The 18977-nt window shown below is 36.8% G+C and overlaps 1 protein-coding gene across 3 annotated transcripts in view; it reads right to left on the bottom strand.

Moving 5' to 3' along the window:
- LOC112694096 (unconventional myosin-XV) overlaps positions 1-18977 on the bottom strand; it is a 59284-nt gene that overhangs the window by 2812 nt on the left and 37495 nt on the right. For 2 of the 3 annotated variants that reach the window (XM_025569468.1, XM_025569465.1), the window contains 41 exons: positions 18790-18899; positions 18400-18669; positions 17753-18054; positions 17217-17371; positions 16932-17126; positions 16667-16801; positions 16285-16572; positions 16040-16197; positions 15749-15973; positions 15317-15644; positions 15091-15247; positions 14227-14360; positions 13978-14151; positions 11531-11691; positions 11004-11418; positions 10575-10640; positions 9813-9938; positions 9493-9731; positions 9295-9399; positions 8911-9041; positions 7946-8316; positions 7490-7628; positions 6877-7073; positions 6008-6085; positions 5841-5933; positions 5528-5773; positions 4981-5320; positions 4631-4811; positions 4278-4542; positions 4015-4152; positions 3750-3878; positions 3548-3651; positions 3272-3443; positions 2357-2387; positions 2191-2270; positions 2030-2097; positions 1630-1900; positions 1351-1555; positions 931-1274; positions 695-850; positions 404-608 (listed from right to left, as the gene is read on the bottom strand). In XM_025569468.1, the coding sequence (XP_025425253.1) occupies positions 404-608; positions 695-850; positions 931-1274; positions 1351-1555; positions 1630-1900; positions 2030-2097; positions 2191-2270; positions 2357-2387; positions 3272-3443; positions 3548-3651; positions 3750-3878; positions 4015-4152; positions 4278-4542; positions 4631-4811; positions 4981-5320; positions 5528-5773; positions 5841-5933; positions 6008-6085; positions 6877-7073; positions 7490-7628; positions 7946-8316; positions 8911-9041; positions 9295-9399; positions 9493-9731; positions 9813-9938; positions 10575-10640; positions 11004-11418; positions 11531-11691; positions 13978-14151; positions 14227-14360; positions 15091-15247; positions 15317-15644; positions 15749-15973; positions 16040-16197; positions 16285-16572; positions 16667-16801; positions 16932-17126; positions 17217-17371; positions 17753-18054; positions 18400-18669; positions 18790-18899 (7687 nt within the window). The remainder of the gene's footprint in view (positions 1-403; positions 609-694; positions 851-930; positions 1275-1350; positions 1556-1629; positions 1901-2029; positions 2098-2190; positions 2271-2356; positions 2388-3271; positions 3444-3547; positions 3652-3749; positions 3879-4014; positions 4153-4277; positions 4543-4630; positions 4812-4980; positions 5321-5527; positions 5774-5840; positions 5934-6007; positions 6086-6876; positions 7074-7489; positions 7629-7945; positions 8317-8910; positions 9042-9294; positions 9400-9492; positions 9732-9812; positions 9939-10574; positions 10641-11003; positions 11419-11530; positions 11692-13977; positions 14152-14226; positions 14361-15090; positions 15248-15316; positions 15645-15748; positions 15974-16039; positions 16198-16284; positions 16573-16666; positions 16802-16931; positions 17127-17216; positions 17372-17752; positions 18055-18399; positions 18670-18789; positions 18900-18977) is intronic. The other variant, XM_025569467.1, reaches the window with a different exon arrangement.

Here is an 18977-nt window from a genome sequence, read left to right on the forward strand (position 1 = left end):
ATTATATTTGTTAACACAGTTAACGGATTTACGTACCTTAGAAGAGCAAAGCATAAAATAAAAAATATGCGTTGTACAGAACATGGACATCAATATATTCTAGGGAATTTAGATCAGAAAAATATTGAAAAATTGTATTCAATCAATTAGTACCTGATTTCATGATTAACACTAATAAATCATGACTTAAACACAAATTTACGAATAAGTAATCAGGAAAAACCACTGTATCTCCTCATTCAATGATAAATTATTGATGATAACTCCTAAAATAATCAACACATTTTTTGTGGCTCGATAAAACGTTAACTATGATTTTTCCTTAAAACGACAAAAAGAGTTCAATGTTTGCTTAACGATTCCGATAAATAAAACCGAAAATATTCAAGATATTCATACAAACCTAAGAATTGGGCTTTAGCTTCCACGCTGTGCAGAGGTTCGATTTGAGGCCAATTATTTTGAACCATTTGCACCAATTGCTGAGGATTTACATCGTTTTGCATAAGCGCTGGTTTGGGTAGAAGGAATTTCGTTTCTTTTAATGTCGGGGGCTGAATCATGTCGGCTGCTCGGTGTAGCAGAGCAGCTAATCGGCACACTTCAAACTGTAAATAGACAAGGAGGAAAACAAAAATATCAAAATACGTTTACGTTAACAATTCAATAATAGTGCGTCTGGGGTAAGACTCACCAGCAATTCTTGGGGCAACTGTCCGAAGGGCAAGACCAACAGTAGACCTTCCAAGTAATCAGGTGCGATTTGGTTGAACAACACCTGAACGTAGAGCTGGCTGTCCAATCGCAACGGGAAGTACCACACGGACCGGCAGAATATCAAGTAGAACACCTGGAGGGAAAAAGGGATTAGTCCACTGGAGCAGTATCTGATTCGAGTCTTCGTCCTACAGTAGGAAGCGGTGAATTTACCTGTTGGTTTTTGTGCAGCTCCGTGGTCACATCCAGTATGTATTCATCAGCGGCCAGCGGCATCGTGAACGCATCACCCTCTACGATACAATACAAAGAGAACTCTTCCATTTCCAACGGGTCGTTGACATTGATCAACGAGCACATGCCAGCGATGACGTCAGCCACGACGGTGGTCGACTTGGTGTTCACCACGGTTTCGCTACCCCCGGGCAATCGGTACAGTTGTCGCTTGGAGTTACGACCGGCCGACACGGCTGTAACTTCTTCGACACTGGGTACGTTTTTACGGCCGCCGTAGCGTAACGTCTTGCGCAAGTTCTGCAGGCACACGTTCGCGGTACCTGCAAAAAGTTGTTCACAAAAGAGAGCGTTAGCTTCGCTAGTTGGCATTCATTGCGACGGCAAATCACGACATACCATGGAAAGCTCTCCTCTTGTCATACGCCGCGGTTTCCAAATACTTGAGCAGGAAAGGTCTCAGGTTCTCGGAGCAAGTAAAATACGCCGCGACGATGCTCAGCAAACGCCAACCCCGCTGGCACGTCTCCGTCTTATTGTTGGTTGTCTGTTTCATTAGCTGGCAGTACACCTCGTCCCTCAAGCTTTCGAATTTATGGCAATGCTGCAATACGAATATACAAAACGTTTGGCTAGGTAAGCTAAGGTCGAGCCGAGAGTATGAATATGTCCTGTTACCATGAGAATGGTGTAGACGCATTTGACTTCCGTGAATTCGGGCGTTGTGGGCAAATCGTTCATGTACCTCATGACGCACTCAAAGCATTCCATAGCCAGCGCGTTCAATTCCGGGTCCAGTTTCAACAGTGATTCGGATATCGGGACGTTTGTGTACTTAACCATCTCCAACTGTTCTTTCCAAGTCCAATCATCGCTCTTCTTTTTCGAGTTTTGAATGACCTTCAATGAACCGTTTATCTCACCGTTCGCGGATTTCAACATGTCAAACCTGCATCAAAACGGAAAACGGGTAAATGTTATATGTTTATACAAAGTTAATCGTTTTTTTTTTTCAAAATATAATATTTAACGAAAAGACAAAAAAATAAAATTATTAAAAACAAATAATTTTAATTACTTTTCCGAACTGTGTCTGAAATTGTACATGGCAAATTGAAGTAGCGAATGTTTACCGTCATCTGCAGCCTGTAAGTAAATAATTTAAAATATATTTTTACATAAGTATTGGTTAAAATAATTAGAATATTAAAATGTATTGAGAGTTAAATTTTTTCGTACAAAGTGGGTAGGTGGTGGTGATTCATGTTGCTTATATGGCGAAGTTGGCTTGGAATATTTCGAATTCGTTTGTTGCCACCCTAAAAAAAGAAAAAAGTAACATATACAAATAAATGCACACCTAATATTAGTTTTTACGATTAAAAAAATATAATAATTTATTTACCCTTGTATTCTGGAGCACGATTTTTTTCATCCTGAAACATTTAATACATTTGATTGAAAATTTAAAGTATATATTACGTAAAAATAATTAAAATGTTTAAATAAAGAACAACGGAGTATGTCATAATTGGAAGAAGAAGTAAAGAATACCGACAAGGAGAGGTTTTGGAAATAGAACATCATAAGTTTAAGAGAGCACCGTATTTTAAGTACCTAGGATCCATAATAACACAAGATAGTGACCTTAAGATGGAGATGGACACTAGGATTCAAATGGGAAATAGGTATTATTTTGGTTTATAAAGAATGTTCGGCTCAAAAATCTTATTGACAAAATTAAAAATACAATTTTACATGACCCTGATAAGACCAGTAGTTTTATATGGACCTGAGACGTGGACTCTGAGAAAGGTAGAGGAAACAAGACTTGCGGTGTTTGAGCGAAAAATTCTAAGAAGAATTTATGCACCATGTATCGATTCTGACACTGGGGAATGGAGGATACGTCACAATGATGAACTGAAAAACTTGTTTCAAAAACCAGATATTATAGTAGAAATTACAAGGAGAAGATTAATGTGGGCTGGACATGCTTGGAGGAAGAGAGTTCTTTTATTAAGGCGGTTATTAAAGAAAATCCGATTGGGAAAAGACCGTTAGGAAAACCGCGTTTACGATGGGAGGATCGTATTAAAAGTATGTTAAGGCAGTAGAACCAAATATACAGTGGAGAGAAGTTGCAGAGGATAGGGAAAGATGGCCGCAAATTTGTTTGCAAGGATGGTCTTGAAGGCCGTAACCCACAAAAAGAAGAGAAGAAGAAATAAAGAACATTAGAGTTAGTATTCACGTCAAATATTTTTATCCAATATATTGACGTGTATACTTATGATAGATTCAGGACTGTTTTATTTACCACTTGACGGGGAAGTCTTCCAAGTGGTGCAGCGTCTTTCCAGAAAGAGCTGATCATTGAATGTATTTGTCTGGATCTATTTGAATGGAATGGTATTGTTTCAGCCGACATTATTGTTAGCTGAACAGAGCCACCGGCCTTTCCCATAGATACGTCGGCAATGTCTTCGAACCTGAAGAGCAAAAAAAAAAAAATTTAATTCGAAAATCAATTGATTTCAAACGATAAGAATATATAATTAAAGAGAACACTAAATTGGCTAGGAATTCAACTTACGTTAGGGTTTGCATGATTTGAAATTGGTTGTCTTCTTTGCGTAGTAAATGAAGACCCGCGTGCGTAATGGCTAAATACTCGACATCTCGGTGTTGATAACCGCACTATAGTTATTAAAATGTTTTCAAATCCGATAAAGTCACCACTAAATTAAGTTTATTTGGTTTGTAGAGACAAACACAGTAAGTTAAATTATACGTACGGAAACGGGAAATATTCTTGCGAAATACAGTGGCCATTGGCGAGCCAACTCGACAATGGAACGTTTAGTAGTGGCTTTATGATGACCGGTTTGCATGTTGCTGGCTGTCACTCCAAAACGGTCCAATAACTAAAACGCGTCAAACGATAATATAGTGTGCTGGTTTGTTGTTCAGGACATTTTATATTTTGGAAAAATCTGAACAACAATATTCCAATTGCAACTGCTACCGGAATGAATTGATCAGTTTTAACAGTATATGTACCTCTAACATCTCTTCGCGTTCGTCGGCTGATATCCTCGCGTGTACCGAATGGAATTTGTTGAACATGTCACCGACTATTTGACAGAAAATCAGATGTAACACTAGGGGACTGGACATCGATTCTTTAGGGGTGAACACCTGTGACGGAGAAGAAAACAAATTAAACCAAAACAACCACGTTGATAACACTCAATTTTCCGAGTACACAAGAACACGATGTCGTCACCGTGAACTATGTTAAAATATAATAGCGGGCGACTCACTTCCTTCCGGACGTTCAATTTCCATGGTACGCGGTTGTACGTGAAATACGCGTTGGCCGGCGATTGCAGTAATTTCGTTGTTTGCCCGTCTTCGTTTTGCGACGGCGATTGTATCCTGGGCTCCGGACGAACGTTGAACTCGGGAGCTTTCTCGGTCTCGTGCGGTTCGCTGTAATTGTTCGGGGCCGAGTTCCGGAACACATTTTGGTCGTATTCGCGCGTCACGGGCTGTATGGGAGCTGGAGGACCAGTGCTATTCTTTTTCCTGGCAGAGCGAAACAAAAAATAAATGATTAACCGTTGGAACAAGCACATCCGCTACGATTTATTGCGATTCATATCCGAACACTTACATGTTTTGATTGTAAAAGCTGTTCGATCTGGACGGCGTGATCGGCGGCGGTGGCAATCGCCACCCGGAGCTTTCGATACGTTCCACCTGATTGCGTATTACGTTTGCGGGCTGCACATCGGATGCGTCTTCTTTGACCACGCTTTGCGAATCCACGCTATCCACGCTACCCCATCTTCCGGCTGAAACAACAATTATTATTACCACCGTTCAAACTACAAAGTAAAAAACGCGAGCCAACGATTTTGTTACGATCGGACAACTAGGTATGTTTCTGCCCGTCGAACGGTTTTTTCAAACTAGAAATAAAATCCTAATACACCGCGCAGTTCGACTCGCAATATTTTATACCTAGTTGTTGCTGCAACAACAGTCGTCGGTCCGTATCCAGTTTCCCGGCAGCAGGGGGTGTCGGCATATTGTTCATGGCCTGCGGTCTGGGCTTGCTGGTCGAAGATCGCAGACTGTGATTAGCCGTTACCATTTCTAATTTATGCTTCATTTCGTTACTAATCCTCAGTTTGCCAACGCTCCCGGGACTTGGTCTCGATGCGCCGACTTCCAACGATTTGTATGATGTTTTATGTACTTCCGTTTGATCTTTGGGAGACGGCTGCTTCATTGATTCGGGTTGTTGTATTTCATATTCTTCCCAATCGACTCCATTTAGTTCTCCGTCTTGACTCGAGTCCTGAGTGTACATATTACAGATAATTAATTTTTACACCGAATAAACATCAAACAATAACTTATTGTGACACGTTGAATTAAAAATAATATACCAATATTTGGTAATACGTAATGTAAACTTTCAAAACAATGTAATATATTGCAATTATTATAAACATTTATATTTCAAAATTAAACTTTATCAGTTTATTTGACCACTTCAACTCACTTGTGATTGTTTGTGCCTTTGGCTTTGTTGTTTGGACATTTTGAATTGCAAAAAACTTTGATGTGATGGAAACCCGTTCATTTCACCTGGAACGCCATTGCTAGCACCATCACTAAGCGGTGGCCACCTCCATTTTCCAATTCGTACAGTTTTTGCTCGCCCATATGGATCCATGAACGGCCTAACCTCGCTCGGGTCGCATAAATCAGGTGGCGGTGGCATGGGAGGTGGTGGTGGTACAGAGCTCTATATAATTAAGTAGTTTGTGGTAGCAAAAAACTGAATACGAATAATAAATTGATAAAATAATTACTTTTCCAACATTAGAATCCATCGATGATTTTCTGCTCTTTAATTCGCTTAAAACATTTGTGAACGTGGAATGTGGTGATCCTGAACGAAGTCCCTGTAATGCAACGCGAAGCCAAAAAAAGAGATTAATTAATGGGGTAAAGGTTATATAAATTTGTAAATAATTACTTGAGACTTATTAGTAGGTGTAGATTTATGTTTAGGAGGAGAATTGTTCCATACACCTGATGTATTTTCTGGACCAACCTAAAAATGCGATAAAATTCAAACAATTTTATCAAAAGAAGTTACATACATTTTTAAAATAACTTGAAACGTTAGTTAATCATAAAAATTATACTGTAAGAAAAATTAATTTTATTTTAGGTCGGATTGAAGTATAATCGATAGCTTTTACGATAAGCTAAATGTTTATTTTTTTTTTATCAGAAATGTATTATAGTATTAATTTTCTCAATTGTGTAGGTGTGATTAAATATTTTCATTCATTTATTCATAATAAAAATCATAAAATACAGAATTGTTCGTATGCAAATTTTCAAATAGTAATTCCATGTTCAATTTAAAGATAAAAAAACCGGAAAAACAAATGACATTGTTTTTATAAATTATTAATAACTTTTCATATTTTTATTATGAAATAATAATAATTTCTTATAAACAATAGTTGTCTGTAGATTCGATTTCATTATTCCTTTTCCTTACATTTTTAACAATAGATTTTTTAATATTTATTTGACGTTCAAATGCACAAGTTTAATTGTTTTTAGTTTTACTATAGTGTGAAATAAATTATTTTTACTATAGAAACTAAACTCCTTCGAACAATAGGACTACAAATCCATTGATTATTTTGTGTTTCGCAACCCCGATCTACAGTTTATTATCGTAAACATCACACAAGCTCACGGATATATATTTACTTTGATCCGATTACATAGAAATGGTTGAAAAATCCAACTTCAATCGATTTTCGAGGTGGTATAGAATAGTTAAATTAGGTTAAGTATATATGTGAAACGGAAACGTCGACGTACCGGTGGCAACATCTGTTGCTGCTGAAGCAACTGATGAAGTGCCTGGTTCTGTGCAAGGATTTGCTGCTGGATCTGGATGTTTTGCGCCATGGCGGACTGCAAGAACGCCTGGTGTAGGTTCGCTTGGTACGCAAGCATGCTGTCACTGGACGACCCATTGCCATTGGCGTTTGCCGTGTTCGCTGGCACACTGAGACCTACGGCGGTAAAATCGAAACCCATTAAGACAATATGCGGAAAAAAATAACACTAATAAAATTAATAATAATAACAATGGCGCAAAGCGATGACGACAATAACGGAAAGGAAAACAGTAAAATTATGATATTCAATGTGCGTTGACAGAGCGTTATGCACCGGCTCGTCGAATGTCGGTGGCAGAGCATGGCAGGAAACGGGCCGGAGAAATTAGAACACGCATCACCATGAGAACTCTCTCAGCCATTGTTTTTTTTTTTTTTTTGGTTTTGCTTCTTCTTCTTTTTTAACAACCGTTTTTAATATTATTTTCATAATCAACGCCAACGTTATTATTACAATTATTACGATTATTATAATAAATAATGATATACAAATAACAACAACAATGTGTCGTCGTCGTTATCGAACTCACTGTTCGGAGAGTTGAACATCTGCGAATTCATCGTAGGCATAAGTAATGATGGTGGCGAGAGGATGGGCATGACGGGCGGTGAGCCGATCAGTGGTGACATGCCGCCGAACGATGCGTTTCCGGACTGCCCGGAACCGTTCTGTGAACACGGTGGAAAGAAAACAAATGGTTTAAAAATTAAATTACAAATGCAACAATAAATGTAAATTTATAGTTTCGAATCCAGTGCATAGGCGCAATCCGATGAAGGGATGGCAGAAACGGGCGTATGTATTATATTGAGTATTACATTTTCCATTGATTATTTAATATATGGTGGTTATTGTTTTCCATATAATTATATAATATTTCCATATAATTATCATGTAAAATTTTTACGACTTATAGGGCTCACCAAGGAAAAAAAAACCAGAAATCGCGCCCACGATCATAAAAAATAAATAATCTACAACGTACCTGTTGCTGAGACGCGACACCTCGGCCGCCTCCCTTTATGGTCTTGGCGAACATAGCGATGTCCAATGGCTGCTCATCGTCCGTATCGACGTACTCGGTCTGCGAGGGGCTTTCATTGGACGCGCTTGCGGGATCACAGGTCTTTTCAATCGTATGACGGCCGACACCGCCTTTTATCGTCTTAGCAAAGTTCCGAGAGTCCAAGGACTCGCAGTCGTCCACGGATTTGCTTTTCGATGAGCCGCCTTTGATGGATGCAGCTAACGATCGGGCATCGGAAAGTTGATCCAGAACAGGGTTGAACAGGTCGTCAAGGAACTGGTCAACGTCTGATGCCTGCGACGGCACACGTACGCGTCTAACGTGCGATGCTAATTTGAAGAAAAAAAAAATGAAAAATCGAGACGGTCAGAGAGGTAGAACGAATATTTGTGAGCGAGAGAGAGAACAAAAAAGTAGAAGGGTAACGCGACGGCCAAGAGAAAAACTTGAAGCGTGCAGCTGTCTTTAGAAATAAACTCTTTTCGTAGCGCAGGTACGGCGATGCGTACAGAACATAGTAAGGTCAAGATACCCATGATCCGTTTGCCATTCGAAAAACTGTGGGAATTTTGCGTGTGGCTATCGCATTAGCCAAACAGTATACAAAACGCATTTAAATAACTGGATTCAGAAAGAAAACAGTTGAGTTATGGAAATAATTGTGAACTACTATGCGTACTTCAACTTATAATTTTTTTTATCAAATTACTTAGTTCTAGTTTAATTTGCTTGTTATAATTTTGTGGGTAAGCCGAAATCGACGATGAATATATATTATAAATATAATATTATTATTAATTATATATATAATAATATATATTAGTAATTATCTTTTTCAATACGCATCACATTTTTGTTATACGGACGCATAAAGGATGTGTGCACTATAATCAAAGACTTTTTTTTATTAATCAAACGTTTACCTAAGGATGGAGCTTCGCTTGTATCGGACATAGCGCAGCTTCTGGCCTCAGATTTTTCTGAATTTTTGTTATCCATTTGTGATTTAATAGAATGTGAACCGCGTTTACCTGCGTATTGCGATTTAATGAATCTGTAAAAATAAAAACATACATGCATAATTACATTATACGTTTTTTCTTGTAGGTCATGTGTATACTAATTAGTTTTAGGTTTCTTGAAATTATAGTTCTTAAATTAACGCACATTTAATTATTTAAAATGTTACTGTTGCTGCTGTTTTTACAGTTTTTTTTGACGCAATTTATTAAGTATAGAGTTGGTCGGTTATTGCGAAATAATAATACGTATCGTATTTTACAATTTGTGATTTAGTCTATATTTACCTGGGATGACCTTTGATGTAGGAACCTTTGTCATCTTCATTCCTGCCATTTATATCTGAGTAATCGAAATCGATTTGACTGTGGGACATGACGTCAGACGACGTACTGTAAAATGTTCAACAAATCAGCAGGTTATTCGCAATGAAAACGAGAATGTAATGCCGGAAGAAAAGCTAAAACATCGGTATAGAACTGTACCCGTTATAGTTTCGTGTATCGCCTCTTTGGCTGACCGATTCTAAGTTATCGTCATCCACGGACTTGGCGATATCGTCATCGTCGTCGTCATCATCATCATCATCGTCATCTCGGTTTTCGCTGTCAGTGTCTTTTTCAGTTTCTTGTATACGCTCCATCGACATGTACCGCTCGTTGAGCTTGCTATGAGACAGGCCTAACGTGTCGAGTTTTTTAGGAGCTATCGTAGCTTGTGGTACCTACAGGGTGCGGATAGTGATTCAATATTATTATTATATATGACTATGTTGACGGGCGTCAAAAAAGCGTTCTTCACTCACGGGCGTTATTAAATTGTCCAGGCTTCTAGATCGACTGGCCTTCTCGAAGTATCTATCATTCAAAGCGGATTGCCGAGACAAACCAATTTCGGCGCTGTGATCTCGAGAGACGGATCGAACTTTCTGCTAGACATCAAGAACACGAGTTAAAGAGTTATAAAAAACATAATTATACAATTGTGCAATGTATACAAACAAGTGACGATCGAGCGATAATAGTTATTTAATAAATATCATATACGCGGCGCTTATGGTGATTATCATATTATTTAAGTTGTCTTATAGCATATTATATTCAACGTAAATAATCTATGAACGGTATTGCCTTGAGAAACTGGAACAAGTGCATGCGGTTTTAAATTCGTTGTAATATATAGTAATAATAATAATAACACAAATCGTAGAAGACATTTCTTAAGATGGCCATCTGTTCATCCGTGAAATAGATGTACGCTCGAAGTGTGGAAACGCTAACGAAAAGTACGATTTCAATTAGAGCGGCAATTATTTGTTTTTTTTTTTTACATTTATTGCTTAAATGAACGTCTGGTTAATTACGCGTGAACAATATTTTCTACGCGTTTCTTAGTGATTTGATCATGGCATCGTCTACCGTACATAATAATCGAAATGTCATATACAGCGTTATAATATTATAAGAGTATGTTGAACGATTTGGAAATACTATGTAAATGTCACGAAATGAAATCTAATCGATACCTTATCGTTGTGAACGTCGACAAACAATAAATGGTGACTTACTTGTTTCATCTGCGGTGGCTGAGGTGGTGGCACGGTCGGTCTGCGGTTCACGGCCATGGGTTCGACCTGTTAACAAAGGAACGGTTAATGAAAATTGTGCATTAAGTAGCGCGATCAGTAGGCTATTAGTTCGAGATGGAAGTAACTGACGGACCTAACCCCGAAAGATAATATAATAATAATAATAAGAAATGTTTCGGTAAAAGTCAGTTTTTCGAAAGTAACTTTACAAAGTTGTACGATAAATAATACGTTTAATCTCGTTTAGGGCTTTAGAGTTTAACCAAGGAGGCGGAAGAATGTACGAAAACTTTACAAGCTTAATTCGTGATTCAATTTGAGGCGGTTTTATTTTAAAACGACGGGAAAAAACGATGTTTAGTCCCGGACGTTCTAGATACGGCGTGTTCGAGGTATTAATAAACGCACCTTCGAAACAACGGGTGACATCAGTGTCGTCGGTTGTGGCGAGTGCGGCGGTGCCGTTTTGCCGGGATACCCCGGGGGCATTTCTACTTCGGAAATGGCGTCAAACACATAGTCGAACCCGTTCCTCTGGTCGTTGTCCAGCGCTACGGTCCACCCGTTGCACTCGGCGATTCCTCGGTCAGCCAACAGGGCGGACGCAGCCGTGTGACATCGGGTCCACGACTCCACGCCAACGGTCATGGTTTCACCGTCCGGCATCGTGAACTCCAGTGCCGTGTTGAACCTCTTCCGGTTCGCCCTCCACTCCAACAAACACGGGGCCGAGGACCTGGCCGGTGGCGTGCACGTGTGCCCGGACAACAGTTTTCTCTGACACACGCTTTTGTAACCATCGTAACCGTGGTCGGAAACGTACCTGTGTAAAATACGGGCAACGGAAAAATAAAAAAAATTAAGTCTCCGACGTTGGTACGCATAAATAGCGTATGATGTAATACGACGTGTTCATTTAGTAGTTTTGCAATTACTTCAATAGATATTTGTACAGCGGTCCCGTCGGAGGAAAAGCCGAGAGACAACTCGCCATTAGCAGCCAACCTCTTTCGTTGTTCGCTTCTACGTCGTTGCGCCACGTCTGGTTCACTAGTTGGCATAGGATTTCATCCCGCAACCGTTCATTAGATAAACCCTGAGCAATTTGATATACATTAGTTTTGAAAACAAAAACCACAATCGATGCTCATCGATTTACACGTACACGTGTATGTTTAAGTACGAATATATGCTTAAATGTGTAGGACCTACACTACAGGTATACACGGTACGGTAAGCGGCGACGGCTAACGATGATAATATTTATAGCATAGTTCGTAAACACAGTAAACGGTCGGAGTAATGTACGACGCGTTTGTAGAACGAACGACGATGACGTAAACATAAATTTTCTATGTTCGGAATATATGTCTAAAACATTTTATCCGTCGATTATTATTATGTTATCGTTTCTGTTTCGAAACATTTGTTCCGTGATATGACCGAGTTCCATACAAAAATAATATAGCACGTTTTCCGAATGGAGTTTTGTGATGATCGGAATTTATTGGATATGATCCGACAACCACAGTTATAACTTATAAGTAGGGAACGGATTTATATGTAAATACATATTTTTATTAAAACGAGATATTTAAAATTTGATAAGAAATGTTCATGATTTAAATCATTCCTATTAATATGATGCTACTTTTATTTTACATATTTTTACATATTTTGGTATAATTACATATTTTTACATATTTCACTAATTTGTAAATATTTTTAAACATATTTTATTATTTCATCATTCATACGTCTTCTTCGTACAAAAATACAAAAAATTATTTCAAATTTAGATCCAGAACTTTTATCGCTATTAGAAAAGCTCAAAATATTATGCAAAATGAAACATTGAAAACAAATTTAATTTTCATCTTAGTGAATTTTAGTTTTATTGCACATACAATTACAAAATTAGAAACAAAAATATGTCCTTGAATGAAAGTATGCAAATTGTCGAATCAACGATTGCAAAATGAAAACTCGTAAACGGACCAATAGGAGAAGTAGTAAAAAAGAAAATTCATGTTTTTACAGAAAAAAATTTCAGGCCATATTGATTTTAAATCAATCAATGACATAGAATGGCAGACACCATTCTAAAAATTTGGAATTATCGCCTTCTAATATTATGCCCTTCAAATATGATTAAATCAACCGATGTAGGTTGATGTGGAACGATTATTTAGCCGTTTTAAAAATATTTTCAGATTTAATAGGCGACATTTAATATTTGATAATTTAAAATATATTGTAATAATTCAATGCAACAAATCAGTTTGATAATTTAATAATTATAATTTTTTTTTTTTTTAATTTTTTTCCTACATATTTGGATGGTTTTAGTACATATTTTATAAATTATACTTACATACATATGTACATATTTATGTATTTTTATTACATATAAATCCGTTCCCTACTTATAAGTACATAATAGGAAATAAAATTTAAGGAAAAACGAGTTCGAATTATTATGTTATGTGCAAGAAAAAAAAATTTAAATAATACCAATACTGTCAATACTTCAGTAAGTTGCCTTCTCATTATATTAATTATAAGTAATAACAGGGCCCTCACAAGAAGAGGGCTGATGGAACTACAGTACAGGAATTCGGCTATTTTTAAGGCCCGAGGACCCTTAGAAATGTATTTGTCATTTTTGAAATTTTAGTAGAAATACTTATTTTACGTTAAATAATATTGTAAAATGATATTTTATATATATATATATATATTTAATTATTTCAATAGTTCAAAATGCGGATTAACCAATGATTACCTAGAAATGAATGGATTGGCTTCGACAATCAATTTTGACGATATCATTACCGAGTTCACTGAGCTCAAAGACCGCAAAATAAAATTTTAACTTAAAAAAAATAAATATGAAATATAAATAAAAATACACTTGTTTTTTCTTTTTTAACTTAAATAATATTGTAATAAAAAATAAAATAGATTATTATTAATGTTGTAATGCTTATGAATCTTGAATTTGAATTGGTATAATGACAAAACAAATATTATTCCTAAAATTATAATATATATATATAAATAGTAAATTGTATTTTTGGAAGTCTTATAAAGGGCCCGGACAAACATTTAGTGTAGGGGCCCAAAATTGTATGCGGGGGCCCTGAGTAATAATATACATAATTTGTTATAAAACGAATAGCAAATAATAGTGTAGCTAGAAACTAATGCAATGTCCGGTCGGCTATGGCGATTACCCGGCAAATATTATATTAACATCAATAACCGGTCAATTATGTAAATACTGAATTTAATCATAACGTACACGAATAGTATATATGCCTGAATAGGTACTACGAGTCGTGTAGCTGCATGTCAGCAGATTAACCAAAACTAAACGTACTTTGTGAATGATGTAATCGGCGAGCGCCTGTTCTCTTTTGGGCGATAACGAATCGTCGTTCATAAACCTTAAGATCAATTTGAAAATCGCAATCGAATCCATGTAGTCGGCATCTTTACTCTTGTGGAGAAACGGCGTTTTAATCGGTTCTCTTTTCATTCCCCAGACATGCGACTGAAATATAAACGAACACATTATAACGAAAAATACTCGACGACGTAAACCAGCATTGCACGTGTATATTATTACTTTGAAATAAATATTTGTAAACTTTGAAAACGCATGCTGATCGATATCGTTCGGTAGATTGTATTGTTCTTGGATCTCGACAATGGGACCAACTACTTTAACTAGCTGCCTCTCGTTGTGCAACGGTTGCCATTCTGAAACCAAACAAGTTAAAATGTTCACTTATAGTACAATACAGGATGAGTTTATACATGTAAAAAAAATACTTTAATCAAAGAACTAATTTTTATTTTACGTGACTTTAAGATTTTAAGGTTGGATCTGGATTAATATGAAGTGATTAAAATGCATCTACCCTTTTTAATCAAAAACGAGGTAAGATAAAATAAAACAATTTCGTGGAGTACTGCAGAAATGGACTGGAGAACGAGTAAAAATATAAATATATATCCATGTACGTGTATAATTTTATAATTCGCGTGTACTTATACTACACGAAGATAGCACGCACTGATTGCAATGTTTTTAAAACAATTAAAATTAATTTTGAGATAAACAAACAAAACAAATGAAATATGTATTGAAATACAGACATCCGGATCTCAAACGATTATTTACGAGTATATTTCTTATTCAGTCGTCTAATTAAAATTATAAGAACGAAAAGTGTACATAGAAAAAAAATAAATATTAATTGAAATTAGCTATGCGAATTTAACTGTAACATGATTAACCATACTTAATTAAATCAAGCACTAAGAAATTAAAGTGTAAAAAAACTAATTCATTATGATGTATTTCAATGAGCCATATGGTTAAAATTCGTAGGTACATAAAAAAAAATAAAAAAAATATTGCTGATGAAATAAAAGGAAGCTAACAGAACGCGGTTAATATATACTAAGTATTATTGAGTAATGTTACCATCAATTTTATTAAATATTGTCGCTAGTTCTGCCGGAATATCTAATGCATTAAGATTCGCTGCGGGATGCGGCCTTGCGTTCCTTTCTTGTTCTTCTTTTTGAGCTTTGATTCTCGCCCGTTCCTTTGCCACGTGCGCTTTCCTTTTCATTTCCTCCTGTTCAATCGGACACACGGTTAGGTTAGTATTTACTGATACGAATTAAAACAAACGGTACGCATGTACTTTTAGTTGGTTATATCGTTTTCGCTGTTGCCTGCCTCTAAATGTGGCTTGAGCCTTGACCACGCCTCGTTTCAACGTCTCGTACCGTCTCCGTTGTATCCAGCCACGAGCCGACGCCTGCAACTTAATCGCACTCTGTCTCTTCGCGGTATACCTAGTGCGGGCCAGGAACCCTCGAACATTCCGTTGAAGCGTGATCGCCGCCGTGTTCAGAATAGCCGCTCTTTCTCGTTCCAAATGTCGTTCCAGGTTTTCTCGCAGAAACACCCGACTCGTGCCCAGCTGATATTCGTCAGCGTGTTTTTCCAAAATAGCTTGACATATTTCCCTGTACGCACATGATTCAGATAGTAATTATAATATTAATAATAACAAAAGCAGCGAACTCGGCTACGAAATCGATTCTTAACCGACCATTATGTTAATATATACCTATTGGGCGTCCCTTTCGGTGGAAGTTTTCGTTTTCGCACCAGCACTCGATATCTGTCCACAAACTCGCTAAACTTCATGCGTACCGGGTAGCCCAATTTACGGATCCTTATCGTTTCCAACATTCCCGAGTACCGGAGCTGTTCCAGAACCGTGGGCATATCGAATTTCATTGACACCTTTTCGCAATTAGGTTTAATGCAACGTACAAACCACGGGTGGCATCTATATTGTTAACGAAGACTTCGTTACAGGTGAACTTACACATCGAAGTGCAAATGCTCTACTTACCCAGAAATGGATTCCATAAGTTGCTGTAATGAATCATGAAACCTAGCCGCAACAGTAGGCGTTCTGGGTTTCATGGTAACAAATCTTCCGTTAGCCTTGTTCAAAGTTTTCGATGCTTCGTAATTGTTTCGCAGGGAGCTAAACATTTTGCTCAACATCTGCAAAACAATACGAGTGTGATATAATATAAGCAAAAGACGGACAGTCATAAAAGTAAAAATAACTGTTATTGTAATCATACTTACGGGCAAAGAACTCGAGATTAATAGTTGTACAACGTCGGGTCTCAACGTGTCTCGGTTCTTGTCTAGAAACCCGTCGACGTTGTACCACACCGGTCCGGCATAATGGCGGACTCCGAATTCCGGACCGTTCAACCTGGGCCTAGAGTACAATTCGTTCAAGGCATGGTTGTAATGGCATTTTTCTAAAAATGAAACATCGGTAGCGCGGGGAAAATTTGACTCGTCATCCAAAAGGTGTAATATGCCCACGGGTTTCTTCGACAATAGCTGAATCACTGGCAAATTATCCTGGAAATAGAATGGTCGATTAAATTACGATTTCGTACGGCCGAATTGAGAAATAATTGTGTTTGTTTTTTATTCCGGTATCGTTGTAGTTTACATTATAAGCGATGTTTTGCCATTGGATCTTTTCTTTGGCGTACTCCTGTTGTTCCAGTTTGAATATGTGTTTATTGAAGTATACTTGTAAATTCTCGTTAGCATAATTAATACACAACTGTTCAAAACTATTTTCCTGAAATCAAAACCGATAATCAAATAAATTTTTTGTCCACGCGAAATTCATAATACTATAGTGTGACCAGTATTTATTATTCTATTATTATAATATATTCACTTTTATTTTATTTTTTTACAATAATTACCTTGAAGTCTTCAAATCCGAATATGTCTAAAATCGATATGGCCGTGGTCTTCTTCGTACCCTTATATACGATATGGTTGATCCTGGCTACGAGCCACGTGAAAAGTGAACTGTATAAAGCCTTGGCAAAAGCATCTCGGGCATCCAACGCCTGATCTATATTCAATGCTGTTAGTACACGTTCATTGCGTGCTTCCTGCGAACAGTTTACAAGTCCGATATAAGTAAAATCGACATACTACAATGTAATGTCATGTATAACGGTAGAACAAAACAATTATCTTACGGTCGTTTTGGTTGTGAGGGCTTCTTTGATTCCATCTACGTCTAGCCTGAGCAAATGTCCCGTCCATCTGATTTCCGCGTCCGAGCCGATTTCAACGCCTTCTTGTCCGTGCTTTAACTGTTTACGGTGGAAATAAACATTTCCCAAGTGTAAAACTGTCACAAAAAAATCAAAAATCAAACTTTGTTCACAATTAATTTACAAATCTTGATACGTGTATAATATCATTATAATAACATGTACAAAATCTTGGTTCATGCATTATGCAATGTGTGGGCAGTGTCTTGTATGCGCGTGTTCATTTTATTTACTAATTAATCACACAGAATGGATTCAAACCGATTTTATTATAATTATCCACGTTGTATGTACGGTATACTTTTTAGAATACGGTTTAATGTAATAAATGCATATTTTATAATCGTTTCTACAAAGTAATGAAAACAATGCGAAACGCTTATGCGCTAATCAGCTATTTACTGATTCTTATGATTGACGAAAACATTAACTCAAAACAAAGGCGTTGAATATTTTACCTGAAGCTAATATTCGGAATATAGTGTCCTGTTCCTCTGACGTAAATCCCAGGACTTGCATTGCGGACATGAGCGACTGAAAATCCTCTCCGTCGTATTTACCATCGATTTCACAATTTCCACCTTGATTCAGGTAGAAATATTTGTCAGCTGATAGCAAACCATATTTGAGTTTTTCTTCTTCGGCGAGACCAGCTAATAATTCGTAGAACACGTGATAATTTCTTTCTTCTGGTGCTTGAGTTACAATACGTGATTTTTCCAATAGGTACTCCGTGACCTTGGCACCTAATATGACTCCTCTGAAACGTTCATAACCAAACGCACTTTAATATAATAATCGTGTAGATTACATGAAACGGTTGGAATTGAATTTAACTACATTTTTTAAATATTAAGTTAATCATAAGTGCAAAACTTATAAAAAACAAATCAAATACGAATTATCTTATTTAAACATATACAATAAAATGAGCTCCATTGAACAAACATCGATGGCTCCTATAATAGGTACATGATTTTTTATTTGTTGTAGAGAATTTATGTACAAAATTTGCATAAGAGTCAAAATAAAAACATTTGTTCGAGTGTAATAGTAATTCTCATTATAACACATAATTAATAGTGTATTTAAAACTATTACGTACTGTTTAAAATGGACTTCTAAAAACTTTCCGAATCGAGACGAGTTGTCATTGCGTACAGTTTTGGCATTACCAAAACTTTCTAGTAATGGCGACGCTTCTAATATTTGTTCGGTAATGAGATTGGATGGTGATTTATTAACAGCTGCCAAGTATTGCATAATAAGCTTTGTGGATTCTGTTTTGCCGGAACCTGATTCGCCAGAAATAACAACAACTTGATTTCCTCGAGGGAGCATTCCGTAAGCTGCAGAACCGACAGCGAACAAATGTCTGGAAAAAAAATATTTTCTATTAACGTCAACCAGGTTAAAAATTATTTTCATTTGTTTAATCGAATTAATAATACATTATAACTGTGTACAATAACACATAATATATCGATCAACTCACGGCGGTAATGTTCCTAAAATTTGGCCCTCGTATTTTTTTACCATGTCCAATCCGTACATGTCATACATTTTGTAAGGGTTTACCGCCACTAATATACTTCCGGTATATGTCTGTAAATAAAAGAATTCAAAAAACTTTTAGTCATTCATATATTGGGTTTGAATAATTATTGGATTCAATGGAAGTCA

Source organism: Sipha flava, unplaced genomic scaffold (assembly GCF_003268045.1).
Source record: "Sipha flava isolate LNK unplaced genomic scaffold, YSA_version1 123_pilon_pilon, whole genome shotgun sequence".
In the NCBI taxonomy this organism is placed as follows: domain Eukaryota; kingdom Metazoa; phylum Arthropoda; class Insecta; order Hemiptera; family Aphididae; genus Sipha; species Sipha flava.